This window comes from Saccostrea cucullata, unplaced genomic scaffold, assembly GCF_032062105.1.
Source record: "Saccostrea cucullata isolate Sc308-1 unplaced genomic scaffold, CSIRO_AGI_Scuc_v1 ctg2778, whole genome shotgun sequence".
Lineage (NCBI taxonomy): Eukaryota > Metazoa > Mollusca > Bivalvia > Ostreida > Ostreidae > Saccostrea > Saccostrea cuccullata.
Genome location: NW_026926354.1, coordinates 50,733 through 74,526, shown reverse-complemented (window position 1 = coordinate 74,526; position 23,794 = coordinate 50,733). Strand labels below are relative to the sequence as shown.

Here is a 23,794-nt window from a genome sequence, read left to right as displayed (position 1 = left end):
AGAACAAACTAAGAGAGGCTTATGATAAATGGACGGATGTTAAAACATTTGATTTCCTTTAAAAATATACAAATATTTATCGTTTCATAAAGGTGCATGTTGGAAATCTTTCCTGTAAATCTAAGATTGAAAATCTTGAAAGTTTGTAAAAGAGCATATTCAGAAGAACACACATCTATTCGCCAATAAAGTCTTATGTATAAAACATAGAATAAAACATTCATCCTGGGTTTTTTCTTCCTCTTTTTCCGTCTATACATACATTGCTCTTTTATATATAAATTGTTACTACAAATATATTTTTCAAGCTTACTTGGAGTCCTTTCAACTATCACTTAATACACTGTAGAATGATTACGTAACTAAATGAGGCATTCTACATAAACGTTTGTGATCTTAAGATGATAAACAAGTACAAAATTAACAAAATTAATCTGGACTCTGCAATAACTTTATTCTGCTGCAGCTGGTGGTAATATTTGAAAGCTCTCCACATTTTGTATGGAAAACATGTCACTGCATACCGGGGGTCTGTTGTAATACCTGTCTATGCGGTAGAAGGATAAATATGGAGCTATCACAAAGGGGGATGAACAGTGGAAAGGCCCCACCAGTAAACGTGGAAATTAAGGGTGGGGTTAGGCTTAAACGAAACCTGGGATTGATCAGTGGAACATCTATAATCGTAGGGACTATTATAGGTAAGACCCTCCATCTTCATGGGACTGTAATAGGTAAGATTTTTTTTTAATTGGAATTGTTATAGATAGCAAAATCCTATATCATTGTTTTAGTAAGAAATTATGGAAATATGATAGGTTAGAAACATAGAGTTAAATGTAAATATTCCCCACATCAAGGGATGGTATCAGGTAAAAACCTCTAACATTACAGGACTGTTATATGAACACTATAAGAACCTCTGACTATAATGACAATGTCTTTTAGGTTCGGGTATTTTCATTTCCCCTAAGGGGGTGCTCCAGGAGTCCGGATCTGTGGGGTTAAGTCTTGTGGTGTGGGCAGCAGCAGGTCTCTTATCTCTCACAGGTACCCTCATCCATCTATTTACATCTTAATGTTTTAAGAGTTGGCTTGTTGCAAATAGACATTAGTGTTATGTAAACACAGAGGTTAAAATTCTTTTGGATCATACATGTATTTGTAGGTTCACTCTCCTATGCGGAACTCGGACTACTAATTCCAAAGTCAGGGGGAGAGTACAGTTATATAATGGTTGCAATGGGGAGGATGATGGCTTACCTATTTGCCTGGACCAAGATTATAGTGCTGAATCCATCGTCCATGGCCATTATCTGTCTTACCTTTGCAGAATATTTCATTGCTTTATTTGACTTGTGTGGAGAACAACCTGTACCAAAGAAAGTGATTGCTGCTCTTGCAATGAGTAAGAAATTGCACATTTTAGAAAATGTGTATCTATATTTAGTTTTCATCGCATAACTTTCTCGAAAAATAGATTGAAAACACACCCGTAACTGTTAATTATTAATTGATTAAGTTTCTTAAATCAGCTCATTAAGTTTGATCGATTTAAACATTGACGCATTGATATCTGTTAATACGTATTAATTGATTAAGTTTCTTAAATCAGCTCATTAAGTTTGATCGATTTAAACATTGACGCATTGATATCCAAAGGAATGCCTTATACGTAATTAAATAGTATTTTATATAAGAAATAACATCTAACCTACCTTTTAAACGCTTTTATAAGATATAACAACTTGTCTAATTTTATCTTAATTTTTTAAAATTATTTTGGAAAAGCAAAGATACACTGTACTTTAACAACTATTACATTAGGTCTGGCGTATTTTTTTCTTCAACAGTAACTCTTGCGATAATCAACTGCTGGGACACGAAGTTTGCGGCCAGGGTACAGGTCTTTTTCACCGTAGCTAAGCTTATAGCTCTCATCATCATTGTTACTGGCGGTCTTGTCTGGCTAGGGAAAGGTAACATGTATTCTTAAAGCTTATTAAAAGTCTCTTTACAGTAAAATATGTGGAGATAACGGGCAGTAATTTAGCTCAAACACCCAACTTACTGAACTGTTACACTTTATGTTCACGTCATAGAAATATCACGTTACCTTTTTCCCCGCAAGTACTTTATAGCGCTGTACAAGTTTCTTAAAAGTTAAGAGTAAATAATAGTATGACGTGATATTTTAATAAGAAAATAACTTTTCTTATCCTACCTTTTACAAATTTGTCGATTTTATAAAAGCTATAACATGACTTGTCTAAATTTTATCTTAATTTTTTAAAATTATTTTGTTGTTATTGTAAATAAAAATGGCGGCTAAGAAACGGCATACACTGTACTTTAAAACCTCGGAATTGGTATTACATTAGGTCTGCCGGAAACTGCCTTATCACTCATTTCATATTTCGCTCTGCATAACGTTCTTTGAAAATGTTTCTTAATTTGTGAATTATTTATCAAACAGGTTTTGATTACAAACTCATGTAGATAGGCTTTGAAAGCAAGAAAAAAATGTTGAGTGTGTCATAAAATAACGCCGATTTCAAATGTATGATATTTGAAAGAAATTCAAATAAGATCACATGACTGAATCAGCAAGATGGTAACTCACCGTTGACGTCCGAGGTTATGTGCGAGGTACGAGTCATCCGAGGAACTCCGAGTGAAGAAACGGTTTACGTAGGTAGTTTAGTTAAATTTCTTGTTACCGTAACGATATTTTATGTTGATTGTTATTGGTTTAAAACTTAATATTTTCATAATATGCACAAATATTTTTTTTATATTGAAAAAGGTCTTCAGCGGGATAAATTCGTAACACAGTCAGTTTAACGACCAACTTACAGTGAAATGGAAATCTGTTAATACGGATTTCCATTTCACACCCTGTATGAATCATAGGCGCTTGGTTACAGGATGGTGTTTTGTGGTAGGAAAAATGTAGATATTGATTAAAATCAAGTGTGAACCGAGGCACCCCCTGATTTTCAAGATGGCGAGTGACGCTCCTTTACTCTTTTTATATACAGTAAAATATGACATTTTTTAAAACGTGCTAATTTCGGCGAATTTTTATTTTTATTTTAATGAGGGTATTCAGGCACACATAGAAAATCACATAATACACAAAACACCATCCTGTAACCAAGCGCCTATGGTATGAATCCGTATTAGGTCACTAACTGACTGTGTAACTAATGTTATTATACCCCCGCTTGAAAAGTGGGAGGGTATACTGTATTCGGTATGACCGTCCGTCCGTCTATCTGTCTGTTACGCTTTGGGGTACCCATCTCTTATCCGCAACTCCTCTTAAACCACGGAGTGAAATTTAATGAAACTTTCACAGAATCTTTATTACATATTGCCATTGTGCACGTCCTATTTTACTTTTTGATCCGACTCAAATTTTGGGTTTCCCGGCCACAGCAAAACATGGACTTTGCCATTATAACCATATGGGAGGCGGGGGTATCATTTAGTGAGGTCATTGCTCACAGTACCTCTAGTTTTATGAGACTTTAGCAAATATAAAATAGAAGGAAATTGGCATTAAATTAAAGATTAGTACTTTTTAAAGTGCGTGAAAAATGCGTGATTGCGGGAAAAGGTAAACGCGTGATTTTGCGTTAGAAATAGGAAATGGTATATGCGTTAACATGCGTGACTGCAGGGAAGGGGTTAAACATTAAAAACATCATATTACAAATAGGAGCAAAGCAAACGTGGACCTCTTAAACATCAGAGGTGGGATCAGGTACCAGGAGTTAGAGTAGTGAGCATCACAGCCGCCGCGTGCACCTTGTCATGTTCGAGAAAAAGGAAAAATCCGTTGACAATTCAGCGTGTAAATAATGACCTTACAAGCAGTATGAAAAAAGTCAGTCAGCATTTTACTTAATGATTAATTATATTAGCTGATTAGGCCATTGTTTCAACCGTACAACTAACGAAATGATGATTTTAGACGAGACTGCTGATTATCTTGCTTCAATTGATTAATGCTCCAATTAATGCATAAATAATTGTACGTCGTTTCATATACATTTTCTCATGTTTCTCATATTTACACTTTAGGGGAGGTGAAAACGTTTCAGAAAGGATTTGAAGGCTCAACGAATTCTGCGTCTGGAATAGTTCTAGCTTTCTACGATGCCTTGTGGGCTTACGATGCATGGTAAATAAATGCTTATCCATCAATGCAAATCATACCCAAGTGGTAGACTAATTTTCATCTCAAGGTTCATCAACACAATATATGTAACGCAAGTTGACACTGTTTTTCGCAATAATTATTCGGGATTACGTGCCAGCTTGAAAATTTAATGTGATATTGTGCATGAATTCGTTATTTCAAAATAATCTAAGTGAGAAGTGCTAATGGTATGATTTCCGCATCTGATATATATTAAATGTAGATATGCTGTCCTGAAAATCCTTCTACACAATATATCAAAATTGGGAAATAAAGACGTTTCTGGTTTGTTTGATTTCCAAAAGTGCATTGAAATATGTTGCGCTATAACCAAAAAAAAAATGAAATGAAATACGTGTAGTAATAATAATAACTATAACCTAGAAAGTCTGCTATTACAAGCAATAGCGACTGCGTATGTCGCCCCGAAGTGGATAAGACTTTCATTTTTTGTATCAATAAAACAATACACATTAGCTGATCTTGGACAACCATCAATTCGTATCAGTCCTTTGAGTACTTTCAGTACTTTGATTTAAAAATCAAAGTACAGAATTTTCACTTTCCCTTGGTTTCCATGGCAATAATCGATTATTTGAAAATTTTAAATGCGAATCGCACAACTACAGATACTAATCATTAAAATAAAAAAAGGTTTCATGACGAATGTTTAAGGGACCAGAGAGAACAATCGCGGACAAAATTCGTCGCTTTTTGCAGGTTTCCATGGCAACGGTAGCCATTTTGAAACTGAATGACCACACAACACAACTGCAACCAGTGGTCGTCCTTTGAGGAAAGTTTCAGAAATATTGCCCCAGCCATCTCCGAGAAACAGCCTGGACAAAAAAACCATGCGTACAATCGCAATATGTCGAACGACATACTGTGAAATCACAAATTTTCGTGGGGGTTTAATTTTCGTTGTTTTCGAGGTATGACAAGACCCACGAATTCATGTCCACCACGAAATGTAAAATGTTACATACTTAATCCTTGATCCACGAAATCAAATCCCCACGAACCAAGAGATTTTCCTTAAACCACGAAAATTTTACCCAACGAAAATATGTGATTTTACAGTAATAATAATATCGAGCGACATAATAATAATATAAAGAATAGAAAAGCAATAAGAATTCTGTCCAACTAACTCCCCTTGTATTGTTTTCAAACATTTTGAATATTATACTCGTATGCATTTTGTTTTTAATTGTAGGAATAATTTGAATTTCATTACAGAAGAGTTAAAAAATCCTCTCACGTAAGTGAAAACAGTCAAAATAATTAAAATATTTGTGCTATAAAGTCTTATTTTCAACATTGAGATAACTATAATCTTAAGATTTATTGTTTGAATTTTTAATCAAAATTTTATTTCTAAAACTGTTTAAGGGGGTGGTAAAGAAAGGCAGCTAATATGTAGTTGATGTATTAAATGTATTAGAAGAGGATAGGGGAATTTACCATGAGGTCAATATTTCTGCTACATTGCGAAAATTTTCATCGCTACGTATACATTTCCTCGAAATTTCGGGTGTTTATTACCACTATAATTTATCAATAAGACTATTGCCGATAACAACTCATTACTGCTTCATATCGAATCAGCAAGCAATGGCACAGAATATAAGCTATTCATTGCATAACATATAAGAGATTTCAAGCCGGTAGTCGTACGTCAAGCAAATAGCCTTCAAAGCTCTAAGACAGTGTGTTTTACCCATGAACGATGCTTGGTTTTTACTCTTATTTGAAAAAGAAGAGACATTTTGTCGGATGGATTAAATGTATAATATCTAGTTTTTATGAGATCGATGACTTTCGTTATTTTTTATTCAAATTATCCATGATATTCGAGATATCTGTGTTTGAAATTCCGAAATTCAACTATAGGTTTTTTTTGTGTTTGAGATTTCGAAGTTCAGCTGTAGCAAATACTAGTGTTAGTATTCTCTCTATCGGAAAAATAATTGGAAGCATGTTCCTTGATTTTGAATTCCATATTCATTGGGAGACACGCATCTTGATTTGGCTTTCTAGGCTTTCCCAAACATGATATTTTTTTCTTGCAGAAATTTACCCCGTGCTAATACCATGGGAGTACTTTTGGTGACTATTATCTACGTTTTAACCAACATTTCATATCTAGCTGTTCTAGGAAAAGATGGGCTTCTCAATTCCCACGCAGTTGCTGTGGTGAGTCTCGTAAAATAACAATTAAAAAAAAGGAATTAAATTTGAATTACAGGTGCTTTGTAACAAAATGAAATCTTAATCAACCTCCTTCTTAACATCTATGCAAGGTTAGAATAAACAGCATACGATTTACCAAAATTTCATATTACTTATATTTTAGAACCTGTGAAATGTGTATTTTACCTTTATATCATAACAGAGGAGATTAAATCCCAATATATTTTGCAATTACTTTGTCTAACTACTGCACTCCAGTAAAAATTTGCGGAATTTCGGTTGTTGTAAAGTTGTTATTTATAATTTATGAATTGTAAGAATTAAATTTTGGTTTAAACACTCCATTTGGTACTGGAAAGGAAAATTGATTTGCATTTTATAAACTGCGTTGCCTACGTCACAATATTTTAAATGAATGAATACGCTTGACAAGTCACAATATTTTAAATGAATGAATACGCTTGACAATTCTTTTAATATAAGTTTTTAAACGGCATATTTGAAGGAAAAATATCTTATCTTCTACACTCATTGCAATTGGTTGAAACTTAAATTATAAATAATGAATTTGAAAGCTGTCCAAGTTAAAATTGTATTACCCTGGTTCATTTTCGGTGCAAAACATGGCTAGCTATTGAAGTCGTTCCGTAAGTACACTGTATAAGAAAATTTAATTTGCACTTGACGATACACATAGTAATTACGTAAAAATAGTTATTATATAGCGAATAAAAGATGATTTACTGCATACAGTGCTCTTCTCAATCTTTCAATAAATTATTCATAAGATCATGCATCATGAAAGAGTATGATTTTAATGAACCTCATAGATGTGCATAATTATTGACAGGATTGGGGTAAAATCGTTCTTGGAAAGCAGGTCGCCATCATAATGCCGATCTTTGTCATGTGCTCAACATTTGGAGCTGCCAATGGTACTCTTTTTGCTGGCGTCAGGTAATACATTCAAAATAAGGTAATAAAGTTAGTACACAGAGGCAATTGTCTTTATTGACAAGGGCAACTTTCCGGTGGAAGATCGCAACTTAAGACCTATACTCAAACAAATGTAAAGAACAAACTCTCCATGAAAGGCTATTTGTAAGATTCAAAATACTTGTGACATATACATGTAAATTTATGTTTACATCATTTACAATCAAAAGAAGTCCAAAAATATTTGTACATTAACCTAAGCATCTAATTTTGTATTAACTGACTTTAACATTTCTTAAAAACTAATGAAAATACACATGTTTACATGTGATCGATGTGTGTTTGACATTATAGAACATTATACGCTGCAGGAAGGGAGAAACAGTTCCCAGAAGTGCTATCATATGTTAGTGTGCGACGTCTTACTCCAATGCCATGCGTTATATTCACGGTAATGTTACATATAACGATCTACAAGAAAACAGAGTTAATTGAATACCATCAAAATAATACATACTTCGAAGAACAGGACACTTACTTTGAAAGTAAAATGTACACTCTTCATGAATGGAAACAAGAAGTGTTTGTGAAACACTGTGCGCCTGGCGGTAACAAAGTTTTTTTAAAAAAGGCTATTTTTAGAATATTGGTCACAGTCAAGGTCACAAGGTAATTGACCTTGGTGTCATTTGAAAGAACTTGATTAACTTGGAGTATGCAATCCAAATATGTAGTCTCTATCTCCTATGGTTTAAAAGTTAGGGCGAAAGTACGAAAAAGCTATTTTCAGCATATAGGTCACAGTCAAGGTCACAAGGTAATTGACCTTGATGTAATTTGAAAGAGCCTGATTAGTGGAGTATGCATTCGAAATATGAAGTCTCTACCTCTCATGCTTTAGAAGTAATGTTGAAAGTTAAAGTTTGCAGACGAAAAATTATTTTTAGCATATAGGCCACAATCAAGGTCACAAGATCATTGACCGTGATGTCATCTAAAAGAGCTTAATAAGTGGAGTACGCATACCAAATATGAAGACTCTATCTTTCATGGTTCAAACGTTATGGCGATAGTTAAAGTTTGCAGACATAAAGCTATTTTTAGCATAAAGGTCCCCGTCAAGGTCACAAGCTCATTGACTTGGTGTAAATTGAAAGAACTTAATTAGTGGAGTATGCATACTAAATACGAAGTCTGTCTTTCATGGTTCAAAAGTTGTGGCGAAGGTTAAAGTTTGCAGACAAACAGACAGACAGGACAAAAACAATTTATTTCCTATCTAGCTTGTAACATGAGCTTTGATTGGTTACAAAGTATCGACCCGACTTGAGCCGGGTGTAAATAAAACGTGACGTCACAATGTATACATTCTCTATGATAAAAGCTAAAAATCATGTTTACAAAGCATTTTTAAAGTTTGCAGACAAACTGATAAATAGATAGGCAGACAGACAGAAAGGACAAAAACAATATACGCCTCGGATCTATCGTTTCGGGCGCAAAAAAGACTAATTTTATCACGTTAATCAGTGCAATTTAAGTATACTCAAAACCGGAACAATTTTGTTGTATTACTGAAACCTTATATTACGAATGTAGTCATGAATTCTACGATTCATTTTGTATGTAAAGCACTACTAGTATACGATTGAATGGATAAGCAACCAGATAGGTAAAAGCGTAAAATACCTAGAAAGACAAAATCATAGTTTGTAGAAAAATAATTTTCCATAGGCAATGCATACCAAATTTATATGCGGCTACGATAAGGACGCTCAACGCTTATTGGAAGACTGCAGGAATTCTAAAAATAAAGGCACTTTCGTAGATGCAACAAGTTTAAATGCTTTTAAGGAAAATTGTTTAAAGAATACTTACAGAGCTTGAAGTCAGTATGGCCGTAATATCAATTTATGAAACAAGTTGTTTTTGTTGTTGTTGTTGTTGTTTTTGGGGGGGGGGTTTTTTAATTTGAATTCCACAAAGCTATAATACAAACATATGAGATGAACACAATATTTCATTGCAGCATTCATTGTGTGTGTGTGTGAGAGAGAGAGAGAGAGAGAGAGAGAGAGAGAGAAAGAAAGAGATGATGTTATAAAAGAAAGTGGGTGATAAATAGAGTAGGTAACAAAACTAGTTTTAAGACCGGGTTTATTGATGTTAGTCTGAGAGTATGGAGTGCCATTTTTGCCAGGAGGCATTAAACTCATCTATTTTATCACCTTCTCTAGCTGTATATTTCAATTAATTTATAAATAATTTTGAATTCATTCAGAAAACCATGGATAGAGAGGCTGAGGTGTTGACAACGAACTCTGTAAATATATTGCTTCATTGACATAAGCAAAATATTTAAAGATTTTGATGATATCGTATTACCTTAGCTGCAATAATGTAGCCCTCTCCCTCTTTTTTTGGGGGGGGGGGGGGATCGAGAGGGCTACAACTCCTTAGGATCTCCGTAATGGTGCAGCTGCGGAAGCGATTCGCTCCCGCACGGATTTCGGCTCAAATTGTTAGTAAATGGCTATTTTATTATCATTTCTTACCTTGACTCCAAAAATGTAGTTATCCAAGACATAAATCATACAAAAATATACAGAACAATCCATATATCAATTATTTTTCGTGTATGTCAGCATCACAACTTAAATTTATCCGCCATGTTTACTGACCTTGACAGATTTTATTCTGGGACAGCCAATGAGATTAAGGATCTATAGGGAGCGGATTTCTTTTGAATTACCTAAATATCGCTGTTTACGAGAAAATAACACATGGAATGATTTTATTTATCGATGTTTAGTGATACTATTCATCACAATTACTTATAAACACCGAAACCTGCTTTATTTAGTTATTCTAAATTTCAAGCGCAAGTCTCGGTACGTCACGCCTGAACTGTCATGGCTGTTGAAGATAAACACGAACTTGGCGAAGATATATTTTACATGTTTTTCGCGTTTAACGGGTTATGTTGTCGACAGTGAATAAAAATCTCGTCTTATTAGATGTAAGTTGAATGTAAAAACTATTTTTTCTGCCTGCCGTCTCCCGTATTTAAAAAATATTTTTGCACCATTACAGAGATGCTGTGGAATTGTAGCCCTCTCCAGAAAACATCAGATAAAAGAAATCGGAGAGGGCTACATTATTGCAGCTAGTAGTACCTATATCTCCAAATATAAAAGTTTTACCATCTAGATTTAATACAATGTCTTTTTGATGACACTGTCTAGAAATTGTTTTACAACTGGACATTGCCAAATTAAATGAAATATTGTTTCTTCCTCTGTTTCACAAAATGTACACAGGTTAGAGTATGTTTTACCTATTTTAAACATAAGGCTATTGGTTGTCAATATATAGTGATTAATTCTGTATTGAAGCCATTGAAATTTACTATTTTGGGTTGTTAAAAAAGGCAGACAATAAATTTCTTTCCAGTTTGTATCTGTCAAGGTGAAAAATTTTGCCCATTTTCCCATACCCACAAGTTTTATTACTGATTTATTTATCATATCATACATAGGCTTTGATCCTTTTTTGGTCAATACAAAGACTTTAATATTACATGGAATATCTGGTTTATGAATAAATCCATTTCTACAAAAGTTATACTTCTTTAAATCTGCAAGTATTGCTTGTCGTATGCCTGTATAAGTTAAATGATTAATTTTCAGATCGTAATTGTGTTGAATTTGTCCAGTGATAAGAAGTTACTATTCTCATCTAAAAGATCATATACAAATTTTATTATCTTTGCATACCAGGACTTGTAGAGTATTGCTTGTTTTTCAATTTTGAAATTGTTGGTTTACCATAAAGGTTGACAGGCATATTCTTGACAATTTCTTATCTCTATTTTCTCCTGAATTTCTTGGAAAGCTTTCAAAACATCTCTCCAAAAATTACTTTGCACATTCTCTTGTAAATGTGACACATATTCTGATCCTGTATTTACAAGTTTATCAATCTCCACACTATTTTCTAATAATTTTTTTCTACTTTTGGTTATTGTTTTAAATTATTTTTCTTATCCATGCAGATTTTAAAGCTGTTATGTAAGAAACAATATTAACCATTTTTAATCCTCCCTGTGCTTACTTCTGAATAACAACTTTTCTTTTTTTTTTTTTTTTTTTGTCTATATTTGATTTTCATAAAAAGTTAAAGATCAATTTGTTTAGATCTTTTACAACACTCAGAGGTGGGTTTGGTAAAGTAATAAATAAATAATTAAGCTGTGACATACGTAGTGATTTAATCAATTAGATCTTTTATAACACTTATAGGTGGGTTTGGTAAAGTAATAAATAAATGATTAAGCTGTGATATAAGTAGTGATTAATCAATGTGATTCTTCTAATAGGAGTTAAGTTTCTCTTTTTCCATTGCTCTATGATGGTCTTAATTTTAACCAGTTTTTTGTCATAGTTCAGTTTTGTGATTTTTGCTAAGTCAACATCATGATATATGCCTAAAAGTTTAAAGTTCGTTGTCCATCCTCAGAATTCTTCTAACTTCCAATCCAAACAATTTGGATTTTTGATTGATTGATTTTGAGACCTGACATTTTATAAATTTCTTCTAATTCTAGCATTGTAGCCTCTAGTGATTTTTCAGAGCCGTCAAGAATTATGTTTGTGTCATCTGCATATTGTGACATTAAGTACTCTGTGTCATTAATCTTAATTCCTTTGATATTCTCATTATTTCTTATTTTAATAGACAGTATCTCAGCACATAGGAGAAATATATAAGGAGAAATTAGGTCACCCTGTCGACAGCCCCGTCCTAACTTGAAAAAATTACATGTAGATAAAATTTCTGCCCGAGACACACAAGAAACTATATTATTTTGAAAAAATGTTTATCCAGTTACAAAAACTTGGTCCAAAGTAAAATAAAATTCCAATGTTTCTTGAATAAAAGTCCATGACACAGAGTCAAAGGCTTTCTCAAAATCAATCATGACTAATGTTCCAGGAATATCATGCAATTCTGTGTAGTGCATCAGATCGTATACAAGACGTGTATTCTCTCCGATGTATCTCACAGGTATACAACCTGTTTGAAACAAGTTGTTGATTCATTTAAAATATATATATATGTTACAGAAAGTCTTAAAAAGAGTGAAGTAAGCTCCTTATTTTGGGGTATTGTTTAACAAAATGTATTGCAACTGTGCTCAATGTGGAAAGGTAGATGTCAGATACATATACAAAATTATTAGATATGTCTGGCAAATCAAAATGCATTGAACTTTACAGTAGGCGAAATCATGTTTGCCATCATGTAGTCCATTGTAAGTTGTATAATTGGTCTTCACGATGTGTAACCAATCAAAATATAGAGACAAAGGGTCAAACAAATTTGAGATTAATTAATATGCATACGCAAAAATAATAAAAAAAAAAATAATAAAGTAAATGTCATTCCTAGAAATATACTTATATGACGTAAAGAAATAAAAGGACGTCATGTCTTAGCTTAGAAATAAAGTATATAAAGTCTAAGACACAAAGTTAAAAAAAAATTAAGCAAAGTTATTAACGAGGGATTTTTTTAATCGTCAAATGCATTTGTCCAAGGCCTTTGTAGATAGTGTATGTTTTTCCCTGCCAATAACGTCCGTATGGCGGTAGAATATAAACGCGCTTTAATTCTTGTATTGAACAAACTGGTCAAGTAAATTTACTAGCCATTGAATATATCATTTCTCTTTATCTTGAATAAGGCACGGCTATGAATTTTTCAGTCATATGCATTATTATATAAATATTGAGATAGGAACAGTATTCAAGATAAAAAGAAGAAAATCCATAAAACAATACAAAATAGGAGCAGAGCAAACATGGACCTCCAAAACATTTAGAATGATTATTTTAAAATATCATTTAATACGAGTATGTTAATATGTTCAACTATGTTGATTTATCCTGCAGATTAATCGGATGACGCATTAGTCGTGTTACAATGAAGCGCATTGAAGTGGTAAAATTTTCCATTTGGACGAAACGTTCTGAGTCATGTTTTGAACGTCAATAATAACATAATGACATTTCTTTAGAAACGAGAAAGGAAAATATTCGACAAGCAACATGAGTTAACTGAAATTTTTTAAATTAGAAAAAGCTATGTATAGAGTTCATGTAAAACACGCATTGCAACGAATTTGTACATACTAGTAATTATAATTTTATCATGTTTACTGGATTTAGCATAGCTCATGTATCAGTCGAACACGTGCTTACTCGGTGTTTATGTAGACCGTCAATTTCATTGGCTATTATATTTATGATATACCTGTTCTACAGGTATTCTATTGAATCGTTTGACCGATTTTTCCTTTCTAAAGAAATGGGCGTGTCTAAATATAGCTCAAAACGTTCCATCCAAACGGAAAATTTTACCACTTCAATGCGCTTCATTGTATTATAATCAATAAAATTATGCAATAATTAAATTTGAAATTTATGATGAAGATCCAGTTGAATGTTATGGCAAACAAAGATTTAAAGAGTATTGAACTTATCCGTTGGTATTGTGATTTTGAGACAAAGGAAGGAAATGTGATAGGTTGCATAAGTAAAATATTGCTCGACATAAATAATGTATTGAGATCAATAACAAACATATACCTACATTTTGTACGTTATCGCCTTAAAACTAATTAAAGTTTTATTTAATCACACCTCCGCAAAACCACAAACCCTTAGCAGATTACATCACTAAAACTGTAGCCGACTTAATCTTCCAGATGCATTTTTAAACTTTTGATTCCAGTCACTGTGTTCATTTTTTTTATTAAATTCGATGTTAAATGGAAAAATTAAAGGTTTCTCAAATGTAAACTGTCGAATATGCCTTTAGTTACTGATATTAAATGTTTTTGAGAATGTAATGTATAAATATGTATTCAAACATGGAAAACCAATATATTTATATATTTTTGATGATTTTACAAATGACGTTTTATGATGTAAATATATTATTTATAGCATATATTCTTTAATATTAAATTTTCTCATTATATATATTTAATAACAGAAGGCCTCATTTGATCTGACCGACCCACTTAATTCCCATTGAAGTTATAAACGTGTTATTTATAAAAAACTAATTAAAGTTTTATTTAATCACACCTCCGCAAAACCACAAACCTTTAGCAGATTACATCACTAAAACTGTAGCCGACTTAATCTTCCAGATGCATTTTTAAACTTTTGATTCCGCATTGCAAATGTATTGATTAATTTTTGTATGTTTATTATATATGTATTCAAACATGGAAAACCAATATATTTATATATTTTTGATGATTTTACAATGTTTTGTGATGTAAACACACACAAAAGTATATATTAATTAGTTAAATATAGCATTTTCTTTGAAACAACTATAAAGTTGCATAATTAATTTTTGTATGTTTATTTATATTTCACTAATCACACACAAAGACAAGAAATAGACTGAAACAACTATAAAGTGATAACACTAATCACTAAACAGAAGTAGAATCAGTATTCAGAATGACGCTATTGAAATGGAAATAAGAGAGCATTCATTTTACTTATATTTTTGATATCAAAATTTGGAACGCATTTCTTGACATCAAAAAAAAATTTCTGATATCAAAAATTCAATGATTTTTGGCTATAAGAATATGATTTTCTGATATCGAAAATTCAAATTAAGAATTTTTGATATAAAAAAATTCAAATTTTTGCTATCAAGGATTCTTTTTGATATCAAAAGATAACTCAGAAATACAGAGAACGCGCCTCATACAGATACAGTGTTAGTGGTTTAATCTGCCAAGAGTGTGCTGGAAACGAGTGGACCGAAAACCATTGTCAACGATGATTTAATAATTATTTTAGCCAATTTTTCTTCCTGTTTTCTTCTCAGAGTGATAACATTAGCTTGTGTATACAGTCTTTCAAATGCAAGGACTGTTACTGTTTCATAAGACTTCCATGGTCTGCTATTTGTATAACTGAAAGCATATCGATGAGAAATTGAAGATGCCATAGGCATACATTATTTTATCATCTCATTGCAATATTCTTACATTTTTAAATAATTTTTGTTATTCAAATGAAGACTTTGAAGACCTTATCTTTGAAATCAATATCTGCTTATTGAAATATCACTGCGTACCAACTCCTTCATTAATATAGTTTTGAAGGGCATTATTTGATTTTTGAAACTGACAAACTTAACATAAGCCTGTTTTCATATATGTATCTAGCACATTCTAACAAACGTGTCAGTAAATAAACGTTTGAAAGTCTCTATCTTTCTTTTCAGACTGTGATTGGCTTGCTCATGTTAATTCCTGGGGATATCGGGAGTTTGATCGACTTCTTCAGCTTTGCCGCCTGGTTGTTTTATGCGTTAGCCATTGTGTCTCTTCTTATATTGAGATTCAAATGGAAGAGTGTTAAAAGACCAATAAAGGCAAATCATATAGACATAATATTACATGTATTTTACAAAAAACTCAATTTTTTTACACTTAGACTGAGAGAAAAACATTCTATACGCTTTACTTTCTTATTGTGATTGATTTGTTAACTCACCTTAAACAAACAAAAAGTGAGCTTCTTTTATAAAGATTGACCTTTTTCTTTTTGTCATAAACTTTCTTATTTTCAAGAACCAATGGATTTTTTTTATCAAATTTTCCAAATGTATTCTGAGGTGTCGTAGTCCAATTGTCTCTTATTTTTCATATTTAAGCATAATTTCATTCTTCAGAGAATTTATAACATGTCTGATATTCATTTCAAATTATTAATAAATATATATTTAAAAAGTACAACACAGAGATATTCAAAAAGTGAAGAAGCATTTTTAAATGACATTTTCCTTAATAAATATATTCTCTGTGTATGGCTTACTCTATACTTTCATTACAAGTTCTTTAAATTCTGCGCAAGATAAAGGTCAATACATAGAGATGAAATATAAAATATTTCCCCATTATTCGACGCATTATTTAAAAAGGTTAAACATTGTCTAAAAAACAGTATTAAGAAATTTGTACGACTGCGATACACTGAGCAAGTTATGATTTTAGATTTTTTAATAATTCATGGTATCTCTGTTTTCAGATCTTTATCCTGTTTCCGGTCATTTTCTTGCTGTGTTCACTGTACTTGGTCGTGGCTCCGATCATACAAGACCCTAGACTGGAGTTCCTCTATGCGTTCCTGTTCATTCTGGGAGGACTTTTGCTTTATCTACCATTTATGCACTTCCAGAAAAACAAGAGGCGTTTCAGTAAGTGTTGGAAAAAATAAAAGCAGACAATAATTTCATTTGAACTGAAATGTTATCAAATTGGATCGTTGATCCGGTTTTAATGTCATACGCTACAGAAAGATCTTACGATCTTTCCATTCATAGATCAAATCCATTGATCTTTCAATCAAACATATAGTTAAATTGTTCAGCAGACAGCTTTTTTCATACACATTTCGTAGAAAAATATGTTTCTGTAGCAATCCATTTGAAGCAAATCATAAATTTGTTTTTATTTAGAATAAATTGAAGGAGAGTATTATACTTTTTAAGATCCAGTCCATGGCAACAGTTTTCATTGGGGAACATAACCTCTTATGTTCTTGAAATTATTGAAATGATATCAGCAGACAAAGTATAACTGTAAATAAAATTTGACTTATATCCCAATGGGTTTTAAAAAAGGGGATATCACAAAAGCTGATACATCTTTTTCATATTTGGATATTTTACTAGAAAAAGACGTTAATGGTTATCTAACAACAAATTAACTTTTTACGAGGGTTGTCCCATAAAATCGTGGACAAAGCGTTTTTCTAAAAGTAATGGGCGCACGCTGAAATTTTCAGTAAATGTTTATTCATCATATTTAAGTGAATCATAATGTTTTTGATAATATATTTAAAAATAAAGATTTTATTCTCTTTGTGCACAAGGTACGGTCACGGTAAAAATAGCATTATATTAGAGAAGACGTGAATTAATTCGTTCAAAAGTTTTCAATACATTTTGAAAATTATCAATTCCATTCCTTAATCAATTCTGTCGTCTTTTTAAAAATTTCAAGGCATTTGGTTAATTTTTGGCAGTTTCATTTGAAATGGGAAAGTAATAAACACAATACACGAAAAATGGCGACTTTTTATAAATTTTCAGATAGATTAGGATGTTTAATGACGCCTTAAGAGACTTTAAATGAATACAGAAGAAAGAAAATATGAAAAATATCACCAGATCTTTAGTATATAAATGAAATGAAAGTTTTCTTAGTGAAGTCTTCGTGATCCAGTCCCCAGATAGTGCAAAACATATGTGCCATTTGTTATAGCAAAGGACACTGTCACTGTCGACCTCGATGTGAGATTCTCTTTTAGTTGAATGATGGTGAGAATACTGTCTGTAACTTGCTAATAAATATTCAGAAATGCATGATGTGCCTTATTGGTTTCTTAACTGGTTATAGATATAACATATGTAAATCAATAAAATTTTAAGTGGGGCTTATCCAACTTTAAGTTTAGCAAAGATGGAAGCTGTTTTAGACACTTTGAATCATCCGTGCGCCGTATACAGTACATAACATAAAATATCACAATTTGTTTACCTATGCATATATCTATTTGAAATTTGCTATGTATATTCATAATTTATCTACTAAAAAGTGGTGAAAATTTCAGAACGCAGTGATGATTATTTTTCAAACTAGACAACTTGTCCACGATTTTACGGGACAACCCTCGTAATTGTCCACTTTCCTTACTTATGCATCAATATACCTTTATTACCTGCATACGGAGTAAGTTAATAATTCGATACATAAAAGACTGCTCTACGTATGAATGATTCTTAATTAAGTTGATGAAACAAGAATATCAGCAGCCTCATATAAAGTAATCATTTCGTAAATTCTAAGGTCGATACAATCGTCAGCAAATAACCTATCATTAACTCAAATGGTGACTAACTTTTCCATACTAATTGTTATGCCATTATTAAAACACCAACGCATTTCTCCGTTATTTCTCGGTCATGTCAAGGATCGAGGACATGGCGGATGTGACCTGTCAGCAAAAGATACTATTTCCTCTATTACACCTGATCCTACTTCTAATGTTTTAGAGGTCCATGTTTGTTCTGCTCCTGATTTGTATTGTTTAATAGACTTTTCAAATTGTTTGTTACATTGCATCTTCAAATATTTCATGGTAAAGTATAGACTGCCAAATAATTGCTCTGAAATACTTCAGTCCCTTCAAACCTGATATTAAGAATAAATATGCACCCCTAAAAGGAAAAAAAAAAGTTGTTTTTATTTTCATTGAGATGGTATAAATAGAACTGAAAATGTTCAATCCTCAATTGAATGAGTAAATTTAAAAGTTTACTGACTAATTTATTGAATTTTTGTTTAATGGTCCCAATGAATTTAAGTCTACATTTCAGATATATATCTTGTGATAAACATAATCTGCATGAAGTTTAAACATATGTCCATGTGATTAACAGTCTTTGATTAAAACAAATGCACTTCTTTTTCAGAACGAATTACAGTGTTCATACAACTCTTGATGGAGGTTTGTCCAAGTCCATATGTGCCAGAATTTTGATGATCTAACATGCTGCCAGCGTTGTAAGACTATTTAAGTAAAAGGGGAAATAAAAAGATAGGAGAAAAAACCCATTAATTAGTCTTATCATCAATTTTTATTAATACTTTCTAAATGCTTTTGTTAATCCTAATATAAAACATCTACAAAACATCCTATAATAAAAAATATTATCACAGATAATTCAATTTATGCCGCTATGAGAAATATATTATATTTTACACCTTAGGATAATTCCGCAAATCCCTGCGCAGTCTGCAGGATATGCGCCTTTATCGCAGCGCAATTATCATATAACCTTTCATTGCGAAATCGCAAGCTTTGCTTTTCTTGACAGAGTAACCCAATCAAAATCCTTGATTTTGTTGCGCCATTTTTGTTAGCCTGGTAGTGCCTTGAAAAAAAATGTTTGTGGAAAAGTGGACCTGCGTGCTTTGCTTTTCTTGACAGAGTAACCCAATCAAAATCCTTGATTTTGTTGCGCCATTTTTGTTAGCCTGGTAGTGCCTTGAAAAAAAAAACCACCACCCACCCTTTTTTGGGGTTTTTGGTTTTATATTATTTTATAACTTGTCACTTTAAAAGCCTCCAAATTTACTCATTTATGTTATATTTTATGCATATTTACATGTACTCTGATATGTTCACTGCATGTAAATTTCAGGGATCACACTTGTACCTTTCACCTATGTACATGTAACCTGTATTGTTTTCTTGCTTTGATTTGTTTTACATTTTACTTTTGTCATTGAATTATTAAAATGACATATTCGAACTGCACCATCAGGCTGATATTTCTCATAGGAGGCATAAAATATATCATTATATAATTTATCTATAATATACAAAGGTAGGGAGTTCAAAACCTTATAGTACTCTAAAAAACGATAATATTAAAATAAGTTATACAGAATAAAAAACTTAAGTTACACCTTAAAAGAAATTAAAGATTACCACCTGTATTATGAAACAGGGATACGATCTCAATGTTTTTTTGATGTTTTCTTGCTTTGTTTATATTTTTAAAAAAATTATATTTTTCAGAGAAATAGAAATACAAGCAAGTTTATTTTTTATCCTTCAGTATGATACAGTCAGCCTGTTTGGTTTAAAGCATATGAAGGGACGTTTCTTTTCTCTCCCTCATGTGCAGGTTCACAGCTGTGTTGTTTCCCGCCGAAATTGGGGATATTAATTTCGGTCTGTCCACCCGTCCATCTGTCTGTAGTTCTGTCTGTCTTTAACACTTTCGTTTTCACGCAATATCTTAAGAAGCCTTTGGGCTTAAGCAAAAATTTTACACAACTCCCCATGGTCCAACAAAGTCCCCTATTGATATTGAGGTCAAAAGGTCAGGGCCAAGGTCATAAATTCATATATTCTATGTGAGAGAGAGAGAGAGAGAGAACTTCCATAAAAGAAACAAGCTTTGATTTCAGTGTTGATTATATTTTAGATTAGTCCTTGCCAAATTCAAAGCACATATGCCATCGGTATGCCATATGCACATATGCCACCCCTTCAGTATCGTTCTGTCACAAAAGCTGAAAGATTTTTCTGAATTTTATATTTCTTTCTATGTAAGTTATCTTTTTATAACAAGACCAGTTCATTTGTCGGAAATGGTCAAATCACTTAAACAGAATGGATGGATAGGAATATCCCTTCCAAAAATAAGCATGGCGACCATCAAAACCCAAATCATTCTGCCTCCTTGTTATCATATCTAAAAATAGTATGTTTAAAATCTTAAAAGTAAACGATATCTTAGGTATTTAATAATCATATTATTGTTAAGATACTCAACTTTTTTTCAAACTGTAATTTGAAGGTCTTTGGTAAAAAATTGCTTAATCAAAAACACATCTCTTTTCAAACGTGCTTTCAATTGGGCAACATAATAAATATCATTTTTAACCATCTCTAAAACGATCAATCCAATCATTGATTGAATTATAGTAAGTCTTTTCTCTTAATAAACAGTGTACAAATTATTATACGCTACTGCAAAGAATTTCCAAGATATTCCATAAATTTTATTGTCATTCGTTCAACGAGTAAGACTGAGGCAACAATTTTTTGTAACAAGTGATCTGCATACTGACGTCATTTTCACATTGTGACGCCACAAACAGGAGCAAAACTTTATTCAACATATGCTATTTATAGAATTTGTGTATGGCTATTTGTGTACAAATTTTTTTGTAATCTGAATTGTGGTTTTGTAGATATAGAGGTAGTTCGCGAACTTTTTGATCACCCCTGGTATGTGCCTCTTTTTCATGATTCTTTAAAATTAACAAACTTGCAGTTTATATGGTTATAATATTATATCAAATTACATGATTAACTTTTTAGCTTTCACTCAGTAGAGTGGGCTTCATTTCATTAGCCAATGTTTTCACATGTAATGGTAAGCCATAATTTGGATATTAAGTTTTCATCACGGAATACTTCGATCATGTGATCAATACAAAAACACGCTCTTGATTTTACTGGCTATCCTCATCCTTACAGACGCCTGATCGTATTCTGGTGTTTCATTCTATGAGTGCCTGTCTTTTGTCTTACATAATTTTTGATTATATTTTATTGAAATTCATCGTCCTTTATTATCTTCACCTGTACCATTTAAAAATAAAATACATCAGAATTTTATTTAGGTGATTCATGTATAAAAATTATATTTCATAAATTTTAGCTGATGTGAACAGTATCTCCAGATGTAAAAACTTGTTTTGTTTAATTCCTGTGCTGTCATCGTTTCTCCGTGTTGTGTCAAGACAGCTTGATACATCATTATCTGAGAATAGATTAACTAGCATGAAAATAATAGTTAAAAATATTTTAAAGATATTTGGCAACTAATACTGAAGCGTTAAAGACAAGATGCTAAGATTAAAGCCGTCTATTATATGCCGATACCTCTATCTTAAATTCCCCGGCCATTGTATGTATGTCTTGTCTCTGTTCGTCTGTTAATTTGTACACGTGACAAGTGTCGTTTGGGGTTGGTCTATAGCTATTCTTCATTGCAGCAACACCCTAAAAAGCCAAAAATGATAAATAATTACTTTGACGTTTTCGAGGGGGAGAGTACAAGATTAAGTAGCAAATAATTTTCACCATGAAGTTTTGCACGACCATAAACATCTGGGAAAGTATTGATAACGTACCGTACTTGGATCGTATTTGTATTGCCATGCCGTAGATAAAAATGGCTCCTTTGTCACGTGTACAAATGTACAAGATAGCAGACACACTGAAAGAAAGACATTCCTTAGCTTTTATATTATATACGGTAGATGAAAATATACACTGAAGCATTCTTTCATGAAAATAATAGACAATATTATAAAACTTGAACACCCCTACCCAAAGAGGAAATACACAAACAAAACAACGGATATATGGAATCCATGTTTCTTCTCCTTAAAAGTCATATGACTTTAGATAAGCAATGAACTTTCAATCTCTTATTATTCCATGTCCAAATATTAACTTATTAAGAAGGAATTGTTTGTTGTTAAGTCCCATTTTTAAATTTTTCAGACATATTGAATGGCTACGACTTGCCAATGGAGGGCTGCAAATTCACTGCATGCATAAAATGGTCCTGTTAAAGAAACTTTTCATCTCATATCAAGTTTCGAACATTTAAAATACAAAATTGGGATTTTCATAATTTCATTACCGTAAAAATGTCTTTGAGGGTGTGTTATAAAGAAAAGGGTTCGTGCAAATGTATTTTTTTTCATTTTTACAGACATGGTGTAAATGAGCTCGAGAACAAAACGGAAACATCACCACATCTGTTGATCAATAAAATAATGCATGTTTAATATACTGTTTAAAAAAGAGGAAACAACGGTTCAAGGTTTCTTCATTAGAGGCCCTGATTCGATTCTCGTGTGTACCTTAAGACCAAAACATAAGTAATGATTGTTCTTTCGAAATGATTACTCAAACATTCGAGGGTATTTTATTCGAATGATGCATTGCAAATAAAATATGTTTAAAACAATATGTCTACACAGGTTATTACTAGAAATACTGAAACAATCTTGAAACATTGGCAATTTCATGAGAACCCTCAAATAAAATGCGTTAAGTATAATACAATACAATCGACATTACTTTTGTATACAGCTGTACATAGATTAGCAAGAAAATTACATCATCTGTCTGATAAATTAATGTAGTTTGCATGATTAAGATAAGTACTTAAATAAAAGTCTTTTATCATCAGACACTGTAGCTATGCTAATTTATGGAATATTGTCATTTACAAGAGATAGCAAACATACGCTACGATTGACTTTCTCATTCAAAGGCTTTTAATGTTTAAAAAACTAAGAATGAAAGTACTGCTTTTCTTTAGATAGTTACAGCGTATTCTTATTCAAGAAAACAAAGAATAGAAAAAAAACAACAAAAAACACAAAAAAGAACAACAATGAGAAGGATATAATATTGATATCTCTTTTTTAGCTCTACTGGTCAGAGACACCAGAAAAGCTTATGCGATAGTAAGGTGTCCGTCGTCCGTCCGCCTGTCTGTCTGTCCGTCTGTCTGTAAACAATTTTTCAAAACGCTACTCCTCCTACAGTTTTGGTCTGATTTTGATATAACTTGGCACACAAGTAGACTGCACTAAGATACATTAAAAGTTGCATCGGTTTTTGATTTCGATGAGCGGTGTTGCCATGGTGTTGCCATGGTTTGATCTAAAAATAGAATTTACAAAATACAGTGTGTTTTTTGATTTCGAATTCCATTTAAAAAATGCTGTGAAATTACTTTAAAACC

General features: G+C 32.1%; 2 protein-coding genes across 2 annotated transcripts; one reads left to right on the top strand and one right to left on the bottom strand.

Moving 5' to 3' along the window:
- Nucleotides 1-379: 379 nt before the first annotated feature.
- On the top strand, nt 380-23,008 carry LOC134271440 (b(0,+)-type amino acid transporter 1-like). The gene is made up of 13 exons (XM_062753638.1): nt 380-701; nt 949-1,050; nt 1,169-1,408; nt 1,854-1,979; nt 4,090-4,189; nt 5,427-5,471; nt 6,283-6,406; nt 7,254-7,360; nt 7,694-7,790; nt 15,662-15,811; nt 16,468-16,636; nt 18,917-19,007; nt 22,751-23,008. Exons 1-12 carry the CDS (start codon nt 569-571, stop codon nt 18,982-18,984), a joined length of 1,461 nt encoding a protein of 486 aa, XP_062609622.1. The 5' UTR covers nt 380-568; the 3' UTR covers nt 18,985-19,007; nt 22,751-23,008.
- LOC134271430 (uncharacterized) lies at nt 21,602-22,468 on the bottom strand. The gene is made up of 4 exons (XM_062753630.1): nt 22,360-22,468; nt 22,161-22,246; nt 21,910-22,029; nt 21,602-21,787 (listed from the first exon to the last, which is right to left on the bottom strand). The coding sequence occupies exons 1-4, from the start codon at nt 22,403-22,405 to the stop codon at nt 21,653-21,655; spliced, it is 387 nt and encodes a 128-aa protein (XP_062609614.1). The 5' UTR covers nt 22,406-22,468; the 3' UTR covers nt 21,602-21,652.
- Nucleotides 23,009-23,794: the final 786 nt, after the last annotated feature.